This window comes from Mus caroli, unplaced genomic scaffold (genome assembly GCF_900094665.2).
Source record: "Mus caroli unplaced genomic scaffold, CAROLI_EIJ_v1.1 scaffold_15057_1, whole genome shotgun sequence".
Classification (NCBI taxonomy): domain Eukaryota; kingdom Metazoa; phylum Chordata; class Mammalia; order Rodentia; family Muridae; genus Mus; species Mus caroli.
The window spans coordinates 5,811-15,041 of NW_018390963.1; the positions used below are offsets into that span (position 1 = coordinate 5,811).

General features: G+C 40.2%; 1 protein-coding gene across 1 annotated transcript; it reads right to left on the reverse strand.

The window, feature by feature from the left end:
- Positions 1-397: 397 nt before the first annotated feature.
- LOC110288915 (interferon-induced very large GTPase 1) lies at positions 398-8,903 on the reverse strand. Its single transcript, XM_021155152.2, has one exon. The coding sequence runs from the start codon at positions 8,890-8,892 to the stop codon at positions 1,582-1,584; it is 7,311 nt and encodes a 2,436-aa protein (XP_021010811.2). The 5' UTR covers positions 8,893-8,903; the 3' UTR covers positions 398-1,581.
- Positions 8,904-9,231: the final 328 nt, after the last annotated feature.

Genomic DNA, 9,231 nt, shown 5'->3' on the forward strand with positions numbered 1-9,231 from the left:
CCTATAGGTGGAACAACAATATGAACTAACCAGTACTCCCCGGAGCTAGTGTCTCTAGCTGCATATGTATCAGAAGATGACCTAGTCGGCCATCAGTGGAAAGAGAGGCCCATTGGTCTTGCAAACTTTATATGCCTCAGTACAGGGGAACCCCAGGGCCAAGAAGTGGGAGTGTGCGTGTGTGTGGGGGAGGGTTTTGGGGACTTTTGGGGTAGCATTGGAAATGTAAATGAATAAAATACCTAATTAATAAAAAAACCCCACATAGAATAAAAATAACACAAAATAAGAAATACAGGAGAACAATACTCTTCCATAAGAACAAGAACAGAAAACAACCAAAGTCAAAGTAAATAAGCAAAAGAATATGTCAAAACAATGGAACATTAACATATTTAGTATATATGGATAAAGCAGGAGATAACAAATCAGAGAGAAGTAAAATCATTTTCATAGAAAATCTTCAAGTCTTGCAATAATAACTTATTTATTTTTACCTATTTAATTTATAATGCAACCTAAATTGATATGAGGATGTTGAAGATTAGCTATGTCAATGATCCAAGGAGGGCATCTGTGATTGTAGACAATGTAAAGCAGGCACATGCTCACACACTTGGTGGATGATGCAAGCTCCAGCAAGTGAGCTCTAACAGCTTTATTTTTTTCTTAGCCTTTTAACACCATCTAAGACAAAGTTATCCACATGTTCTTCAATAAGACAATAAAATCATCACACAAGAGGAAATTACAACAGGAGTATTGATTGTGTATTTCTCTTTTGAAACTCATACCTAAGCATTTCTCATCTAACTTTCTCTCATCTTTTTCTCCATTGCAAACTAAAGCCATAATTCTTTTCTTATTGATTAACAATGTTTAAGCAAGCCAAGTCTACAGTAGCAAGGTTTCCATATGCTTAGATGATGATCAATCTGTATTTACGAAGAAACAATCTCTCTTACATCTTATTTTTGAAGTCTTGTTCAGGTATACTGGAGAATCATCTATTCTCTATTCTATATTAATAATAGAATTATTTACTCCTTGTTCATTACCTTGCCTTTTTATGGAGCCCACCAAAACCTGTGACCACATCTCTAGATCTCAGACCCAACCTAGAATGAATGTTTTGAGCATTAACTTGTCCCAAGGCTATTTTCTTCTTCTAAGCACTATTACAGACTTGCAATGCATGAAAGCTCTCTGTACTCCTTTTCAAACCTATGTAGCCCTCACTATACTACAAGGGAAAGTCACATTCTGCTCAAAATTCTTACTTTATCATATCTATTTAGCAGAACAAATTAAGCCATCTCCTTAAACTTTTTATCATTAATCCTAGCTCCCTAAAACTATTTAAATCAATTCAGAAATTCTATAAAATCATTAATTCATCTGATCTTATTTTAGGAAAGTTTAACTTCATATTTGTCTGCAGGAAAATTGCCCAATAGAGTGGGCCATCTCAAGGAAGCTCAAACGCCTACTGCAGATCCTCCTGCATGGTGTTCTCCATTAGGCTCCCTTGGCTGAAGGAAAATTTCTGTGACCCATCTAGTGTTCTGTCTGTGACAGTTATTATTTTTTTAAGTCATTCAGGACTTCTTGCTTTGTGATTTTGGTCCATAAATCTGGAAGACTACCTCTCCCTGTAAATTTTTTGCCGTAATTCTCTTCTAGCTTCGATCTGAAATGACAGACAAACCATTTCCAATATGGCTGGGTAGATGAGTCTGGGGTGATGCTCCATGTGGCATAATCACCTCCTGCGTCTCGATATTTCTTGTATGGGAATTTCCTGTGGTCATTTAAAATGAAGGAAATATTACTTGCTACATTACTAGTACAAACATTAATGTCAAACTGGTCTGTTTTATGCCAATGCCAACCACTGACAGCCTGAGGACGGTGGAATGGCACACTGTGGTCTCCTTCATGCTGGGGAATGGTGTTTGTACAAATTGCCTTACAAAAAGGACACTGTTTCCAACAGCCACAGAGATGTTCAGAGAGAATTTTCTCAATCTCAGGAACAATTTCATCTATGGGCTTACTTGAACAATCCTCTTCTACTTTCCTCATTGCAGGAGCCAAAGCTTTGCTCATGGCTTCTTTGAGGAATTCAGTATCCATTAGCTCCTGATGCTCTATGCTTACCAGGTCTCTCCTTGGGAAGACCAGGTTGCTCCCTAGGTGGTCACAGAACAAATCCAGCCAGCCAGATGCAGTGCTGCCTTTAGCTTTAGCTACCTTTGTGGATTTATGAATGGCAGACAGGATGGTATTCTTGATGTCACCTAAATTTATGTTTAAAAAGGTTTTTATTTTTTCACTCTCTTTTTCTGAACAGTATCTTGTAATGTGGTCTCTAATATAATCCCTGAAAAATTCCTCTGGGTTTTGAATGTATTTCCAGTATTTATCAAATTTTTCTTCTTCTGCTAGAGAGTAGAGAATATGTTTCTCCAGGTTAGCTCTGTTTCCATTGAATTCAGGGCAGGTGGCTCGCATGTCTCCAGCTATCTTTTGAACCATTATTTTCCATATGCTGGCAGATATAGCAGGAGTGAGCTTGAGCCATAGGAAGTCAACAAAGGAAGTGATTGAAGTGGCACCTTGGCAGGAGATCTTAAAACTCATAAAGAAATCATCTTTCTTTCTCTCCAGATAGTTCACAGGGTCATTTGCAGTCTTGAATGCCTCATGCATTTTCTTGAAATCCTTGGATGCTCTTTGGAATAAGTACAAGGATAAGTCAATGATGTAGTCTTTGGTAAATGTGTAGTCTCTCTCACAGGGTTCAGATTTCAGCTCATTTTCTATGATCTTCAAGATTTCATGAAAGTAATTCTGACTGTAATCACGCTTTTGCTTCCACATGTTTTCAAGTGTTTCTGTAAATTTTAACTGAATGTTGTTGGTTGTCTTTTTGATGGATTCAACATGACAGGTTTCTAAACTCTTTCTAAGTAAAAGGTATTTTTTTTTCATTTGAATATGTTTGTCATACATGATTTCAAACTTTTCTCTAGACTTTATTTTTAGTCTTTCCACAATATCTTTGTCCTTCTTGAAATATTCCAGAAGGATATTTTCAGAGTCCAAATCAATGTTAGGCTCTGTGACATGAGGGACACTGGAAGATACATCATAAATCCAACTTGTCCAAAGTTGACTGAATTTCTCATGCAGCTCTTTATCACTTAATTCCTTACCCTTCAAATTTAAAGCTAACTTTCTGCTCCTCTCTAACAACTGATTTTCATATTTTGACTTTTGGTTATCAAGTATTTCTTGGCTTTTTTTAAGACTGATATGTTCATTACATTTCCGTCTGGTGTCTGAAATAAGTGCATCTTTAAGGATTAGTAGCTTGTGTTCAAAATTTGCTTTCCACTGAACCAATATTTCACAATCTGGGTCTTCTTCAAAATATTTGTCAAATTCTTCTTTGATGGTTTTAAATTTCCTGCTAAGTGGATCCTCTAATAAATTATATGTGAGTGTAAGGATTTTCCCATTTTGAATCTGATTGTTAAGCTGATTCTGTAAGTCCAGTACATGACTTCTTAGCTCCCAGGTCCATTCGTTATATTTTGTTTCCAGTTTGCTCATGGCCATGACCTCTTGTGTGTTCCTGAAACTGAAAATGAAGTTTTCACTGACAAGGGCTTTCCACAAATCTTGAACTCTGAATTTGAAATCTGATATTTTCAAGATCCTTCCCCTAGATTCCTGCTGGGCAGTTGAAAGAATTGCATTCCTTAGTTCCTGGACATTGTAGCTATAGCGAGGATTGGGAGGAGCCATTGGGGGATTGCCATCCCATAGGTGAGCAAAGTAATAGACATGTCGATTAGCATCAAACTTAATTACATCACTGAAGCGGGTTATGTTGGAACACTCTTCCAACTCAGCAGCCAATGCAGTCATTTCATCCAGTTTCTGCTCCAGTCTCCTCCGTCCTTCCATAGTTTGGTCTTTTGCTGTAACTTCTCCAACATTCTGATGGACAAAGAGGCACCTGGGGGAGATTTTCACTTGTTTCATTCTCAGAAATGCTTGAACGGATATTTGTAGAATGTCCTGAATGTCTGAGGGATTCTCCCCAAAAATATTGATCAGAGTCAAGTTTCCAAGGCCAATGACTAATGTTGCCAACTCATGGTCCCAATTCTGAGATTTGTTGTTGAGTTCTGGAGCCCGAAGTCCTTCTGTGTCTACAACAAGCACATATTTAATGCCTAGTTCTTTTGTGAATGTCTCTTCAACCTTCAGGAGCTGCATGTAGGCTCCCTTGGTACACCTTCCTGCACTGACTGTGAACTGCACACCAAACAGGGCATTCAGCAGGGTAGACTTCCCTGAGCTCTGCAGGCCAAGGACAGAGAGAACAAACAGACTTTTGTCTCCAACTTTCTCTGAGATCTTGTCAAAAATAGCTGCTACCCACCTTAGAGGCACATATGAAGCATCCCCATCCATCAGCTCAATGGGAACACCAGCTATCATCAGGTCTGCAGCAATTTGAGGGAGGCAGAGAAAAAGGCTATCTCTAGAGGAGGAAGTTTCTTCCAGAGCTTCATAGATCTGGCCAACTTCTCGAAGAAGGTGCTCAATTCCTAAAGTACAGTCATGAATCTCTGTGGAGATGGCTTCTATCTGATTCTGCCAGAGTTCCAGGGAGTTGCTCTTCTGTGCTCTTTCCTTTTCTGTTTGTATCCTTATCCACAAAGATCTCTGCCTTTCATGTAATTTTTCCAGGTGTTCTATTGTCAGGTTGTCAAAAAACAGAGTCAGCCACTGTAAAAAGTAGAGTTTGTTATGTGCATCTGAATAATCTTGGAGGAGTTCGAGAACAGAGCACATTAAATCATTGAGAGGAAAGGCTTTTTCCAACTGCTGACGTCGAATTATTCTTTTTTGTGTTTCAATCTCACTCTTGTGTTGTTCAATGCTCCGATTCCCCTTTTCTCTCAGATGATAGAATTCTTTGTCCTTCTTACACCAAAGGTGCCAAAGTCGTCCTTGAAGGGGTAGTAAATTTTCTTTTGTCTGAGATAACTCGTATTCCTCCAGGAGGGCCATTATAGTCTGAGCTTTTTCTTTGGCTTCCTTGCACTCTCTCTGGTCTTCATCAATAATAAATCCTAGCTCTCGAGCTGTCTGTGAACAGTCCTCTAAACTGAGAGCAGTGTTAGAGAGCTCTAGAAATTGTTTGATGGCATTGGTGAGCTCCTCTGTTAATTCTGCCTCATTTCTATTCTTGATGCCAATTCTCATTCTTTTACCAGAAGTATTTGCTATGACCTTTTCTTTGTCATCAATCAAGCAGATCAAAGGTGTTGATGACTGCCAGAGGTGTCTGACAAGCTTTTGGTTTTCTTTATTGTTATCAGAAACTGACATGAGGACCACAATGATAGAAGAGACATGTTGGAGAAGGCTGAGTTGTTGGATGTGTTCCTTGGCATCTCCATGAAGATTGGTGAAGGTCAGACAATTGTCAAACATGTCCTCACCTTGGCTGGCAGGACAGAACCAGCAGATTTCCACCACTCCAGGCATCAGGAGACAGTGTTTTTTGCTTCCTCTGCAGTGTCTGTGAAAAAACACATCATGTTTACGTTTACTGAGAAGAGAGTTCATGATCTGAGATTTGGAAGCAGAGAGGCCATTTCCAACTCTAATGAAGGACACAATGGGGGTAGAGACACGACACATCTGCTGATTTCTGTGACTGTAGATCTTGTCCTGTGGAGATTTACTTGCATCTTGCCAACTTTTCCTAATTTGTCTGAGAGACCAGAGACAAAATTCAACCTGAGAAGTGTTGGGATTTGGTACCACAAGAGGGAGTGCATATTGACAAATGGAAAGTTTGGACAAAATATATTGCCTGGTAAGATCATCTGCACAGTGTAAAATGGCCATCTGGATATCCAATGGGTGAATGTGGGGCCAGGACTCAGTGTCTGAAGGATGGCCAGGACTGTCATTGTCTATAATGGCATCCTCATATGGATCAATATCTTCATTTTCGTGATTGAAGGAACCTATGGAGATTTGTTTTTTTATGTTTTCATCATCTTTGACTATAAGATGTCTCAACCCATAATCCAACATCAGTAGCTTTTGTAGGAAATAGAATGGAAGCTCTGTTTCAGACCTCGGCTGTGAATTGTACACAGAGGTCTTATAGATCAGATGGAACTCAGCTCTGCTCATCCTTTTTGGATAGTAATTGTCTAGGCCTAGACGTTGTAGTAAGTCCAGGAAAGGTCCATTTTCTATCATTCCTTTTGTGATGTTTTCATTACTTTTTTGTTTATAGGTCTGTTTCTTTTCATGGCAGAGACTTTGCAATTGTTTTTTTACCTCATCCATTTGTAAGGAATGGGTGGTGGCTTTATAGTCCCCCTCAGTGAGTAGTTTCAAATCATTCTCCAGACTTTCCCAGTCATGATGTTCTTCATGTTTTGTGAGAACATGTGCAACTTCTTCAGACAACAGTGTCCCCATATGTTGTTTAATTAATGTTAAACGTTGTCTTTTCTCTTCTGTAGAAAGATCTGTGATTAGAACTGTGGCTCTTAGAGCTGTGAGCACCAGGAATGCCTGGGCTCTGTAATTGCAAATATTTTTAAGCTCTTGATATTTGTGTTGGCTATTCTCCATTTGCTCCAAGAGGAAGTTTAACTCTTGACACCCCAGAAGAGGCTGAAAAATACTGTTTACCAACTGATAGCCTGCACCAGCTGCAATGGAGAGTAGCAGCAGCTGCATCTCTGACTGCTGTGTTTCTCTGAGGTACTTCAAGAAGGAGCTGAGGGCTGTGGTGACCTCATATGTAGCCATTTTCTTTGCCTCTTCCACTGTTTCTGAGGAGTCATTTTTGAAACTCATTTCTATCAGGATTTTGTGGGTGTTCTTTAAAGTTTTAATGAATTCAGAAAATGAGGAAATTTTGACTTGTTCTTCCTCTGACTCTGACTGATTGATCCACTGTATGATGGAGTGTGCCTGAGGAAAGTTTGTAACTTTGTAGACATGAGGTTCTAGAAGGCTGCACAAATGAGATTTAATAAACTGAGTTTTATAAGTGGGTGAATTTTTGCAGAATTTGACAATGTTTATTAGAAAATTTTGCAGATCCTGATCTCTGAGACATGTATTAATCCAAATGTTATAACTTTTTATTTTTTGACTCAATGTTTGCATAAAATCTACTAACTTTGTAAGCTGTTCTTCAGGATCAGAAACCTCCCAGCATTTTATGTCCTCTAGGAAAAGCTTAGCTTTTTTTTTAGCAGTAAGAAATTCTTCCCCCTCTTGATTCTGGGCATCTTGTTCAGTCAGAGCAGTGTAGTTGTCTTTTAGGCAGTTGGCCACTTGAAGAGCATTCTTAAATTCAGTTCTGTGACTGGACATGATGATGTCCCAAATAGGTACCAACTGCAGTTCCCTGTCAATGACAGACCAGGTTTGATTGCTAGCTACAAGTCCAGCTGTCCACTGGGCAATTCCATCTGCTTCTGCTGGTCCACCTATCTGGGCTACAGATAGTTGTACCTTGGTTTGAGAGTGTAGATGAGTTGTACTGAATGATGCTGTTTTTGAATTTGAGTTTGCTATATTAACACTTGCACCGACTTTAACTCCAAAGCCACTATAACTGCCTGTAATGTAAATATTCAAAGACTCTCTTGTTTGCTGCTTTACATCAGCCAGGTGCTCACTTTTGAAACCTTCTGAAATGGCTTTCCAGCAGTAGATTCCACCCAGTTGCAGAGGGCCCTGGTTAGCATGAGAGCCAAACCTATGGAAAAAGTTTTCAGCCCTGTGCCTTAGTAAGGGTAGTTCATCTCGGTGGTCTGTAGTCTGCTCCAGGAGTTCTTCAATAGTTCTTAGTTCCTGGAGAGCAGCCTGGGAGAGTTCAAGATCATTGATGTGAAAATGGCAGGTGGCCAATGGGATGTAGCTGAACCTGGCTGAGCAAAAATAAGTTTGCTCTGAATGGGATTGGTGTGTATTCTCAGATGCTGTCTGTTCGTTTTGACCCATACCAGCTTCTAGACTAAATCCCCAACCTTCGCCTTTAACCAAGGAGGTTGAACTGAAACCCATCATGTTTATAGTCTGTGTAAACATGGCTTGTTCTTGAAAAGACGAAAATTCCATCGTTTTTATTTCAGTGCCATGTTCTGGGCCAACAAGTGAGAACTGCTTAGGGACACTGAGTAGCTCTTCTCTCTTCTGAATCAGGCTTCTTGGGTGGTTGGTCTTATAAATCCCCTGTAGAGCCAGCCCTCCAGATGCCCATCTGACCAGGTCTCCATCTGAGAGATTTTGACTGTGAGCCAGGGTCTGTTCCATGTGACTGAGTTGTCTCTCCATTATTTCAGTGATGTCTTTTAGGGACACTTCAGGATTTGGCCAGCACTCCTCAGGGATCTCCATTGCTTGTCTCAGCTCTGCTTCTTTTCTCCTCACTGCCTCTTCCTCTCTGTGTTTCCCTTCTGACTGCAAGGCTCTCAGAGCCTGCAGTGCCTGGTCTGCCTGCCTCTGCCTGTTCTTTATCATCTCTACTGTAGCATCTTGTAGCTCTGCAACACTGTTTGGCTGTGAGAAGTCCAGTAACTTCTCCAGAGCCCTTTTCTCCCATGTGTGTGTTGTCTGGGACTTCAGCTTCTGGAGGTCGTTCCTGTCTAAATATTGTAAGGCCTGGGCGGAGGTGACACCCAGATCTTCCTGAAGCTTAGGCAACCAGTAGTCAATAGACAGTCCCACTTCTGTCAGCATCTCCTGGAGATTGTCCTTCCTTCTGCTTCTTAGCTGAGGCTCATCAGTGACACACTTTGCTGTTGCCATGGCTCTGTGGGGGAACATATTGTAGTTAGTTTTGTTTGTGTCCTGACCTTAGAAATCATCAGCTGTGTGGCCAGAAATGTGAATTACTAATGCTTCATCATGAGTAATTTTTCAAGTGTATTTTATGACAATTTCGTGTGCATGAAGCCTCTCATTGTGGGTGTTCTCAACATAAGCTGTTTTGTTGGATACTAACATGGGTTGTTGTGTCTCAAAAAATGCAATATACTTCAGTGAGATGGAGTCCCTTAGTACAACATACTAGCACAACATTATCCCCTGAGGAATAATTGCCATGTGACCGGCCTAGTATAAAAGGGAGTTTATTGGGGGTAGGGAGTCAGGGAGCAGAGAATG